Genomic DNA, 1,421 nt, shown 5'->3' on the forward strand with positions numbered 1-1,421 from the left:
AGGGGGTGGAGAGGGTGGGCGGGAGTGTGAAACTCCAACAGGTAAAGTTGAGAATGGCAGAGGGGGAAGAAGAGAACAAGCAAAGCTGAGCAGAAGCAGATGCCAGTGGAGGAGAGGAGTACAACTTGGTTCATTTGGAGGGAATGAAGACCAAGTGCAATCAGATAAAGATAGAGCTCGTCAAAAGCCTCACACAACAAACAAAACAGCTCCAAAGAGCCAGTGTAGTGTTGTGACATGGAAGAACAGTTTATTGCAGATTCCAGTGACCAACAAGTAAGTAATTCTGAAACCTACCGAATATTTTGTCGGGAGCTTCAGACAAATAAGTATGAAAATAGATCGAACTTCAATGCACTATTCGTAAAAGCAAGATAATAGCTCTTGTGTAACATATGTCCATTTCAATCATTCTTCGGTAAAATTAGAAAGCAAATACAAGTACTTTGAAGTTAATATTGCTTATAACTAAAATACAAACTCTAATGGAAACGTTCTGAGAGTTGAAAATAATTAACAACAAATGTTATTGGACAAACTCAAAACCAATAACATTAACACAGTAGGAAGTAAATAAAACATTGACAGGCAATCTTTGAATGGGAAACTATGATACGACACAATGCAATGTTACATTCTTTCTTTGCACTAAATTGGAGTTTGGAATAAGACATCTACATTACAACAAAACCTAAAATTCGCTTTACGTACTAGTTACTATCATAGAGAAAGCAAAGCATAAATGAATAAGAGACGTACGGTAGTAGAAAGGAAAGGCAAACGTAGGTTAGGCGCCAAAGCAAACCTAATCTTGCGGTCGAAGAGACACTTGACATGTCATGAAATCACTTAATCGGATCAGAGAATCACAGCCTCCGTGGATGAAGTGGCAAAGAAGCACTCCTGTTTCCGGTGATCACTGAAATTAGCATAAATTCCTCCAGCCAAGGCAGCCCCACAAGAGGGGATCCTCGCACCTCACCCACCTCACCTCGCAGCTGCTGTCACAGCTGGTCGACCGCGGGAAGAAAGGGAAGGGGGTGTGAAGAAGAGCGAAGGCACGAGAGGGCGCTTTCCGAATTCGTGACGGGTATGACCGCCGGTACGTAGTCACAGTCTCAAAAGGAGAGCACCCTTTCGCAAGTGTCAGATTTGAATCTTCGTCTGCTTTCGCTTATCTCTGGAGGAATGGCACCTCACCACCGCACTCTTATCATGCTTCGCGTTGGCTGTGTTTGCCGAGGCGAGGCCTGTGGTCCAAGTTACCAAAGTCTCTCTGAAGGAATGGGTTGACCCAGCTTCCAAGTTCGTCAGCTATTTTGCTTTCGGCGAATAGCAGTGGTCCTTAAGGTCCGTAAAGTGTTTTTTTTATTTCGCGAGTCCCCCACGACTGCAAGTAGTTGAAACTTAAGTAGTTTTTT

The 1,421-nt window shown here is 43.3% G+C and overlaps 2 protein-coding genes across 11 annotated transcripts in view; one reads left to right on the plus strand and one right to left on the minus strand.

The window, feature by feature from the left end:
• Positions 1-1,133, minus strand: part of LOC113216535 (integral membrane protein GPR155) — a 32,649-nt gene extending 31,516 nt beyond the window's left edge. For 2 of the 4 annotated variants that reach the window (XM_052271798.1, XM_026436287.2), the window contains exon 1: positions 760-980. The gene's annotated coding sequence lies outside the window, so the exon portion shown is untranslated. The other 2 variants (XM_026436295.2, XM_052271794.1) reach the window with 2 other exon arrangements.
• The window catches only part of LOC113216491 (polyamine-transporting ATPase 13A3), a 20,742-nt gene continuing 19,424 nt past the window's right edge, over positions 104-1,421 (plus strand). The window contains exon 1 of one of the 7 annotated variants that reach the window (XM_052271780.1): positions 104-276. In XM_052271780.1, coding sequence (XP_052127740.1) covers positions 238-276 — 39 coding nt within the window. In that variant the 5' untranslated portion in view covers positions 104-237. Of the gene's footprint in view, positions 277-991; positions 1,103-1,203; positions 1,418-1,421 lie in introns of those variants that run through there. The other 6 variants (XR_008011633.1, XM_052271732.1, XM_052271754.1 and 3 more) reach the window with 6 other exon arrangements.

The sequence above is a fragment of the Frankliniella occidentalis genome, unplaced genomic scaffold (assembly GCF_000697945.3).
Source record: "Frankliniella occidentalis isolate FOCC.00 unplaced genomic scaffold, Focc_3.1 Scaffold6, whole genome shotgun sequence".
Lineage (NCBI taxonomy): Eukaryota > Metazoa > Arthropoda > Insecta > Thysanoptera > Thripidae > Frankliniella > Frankliniella occidentalis.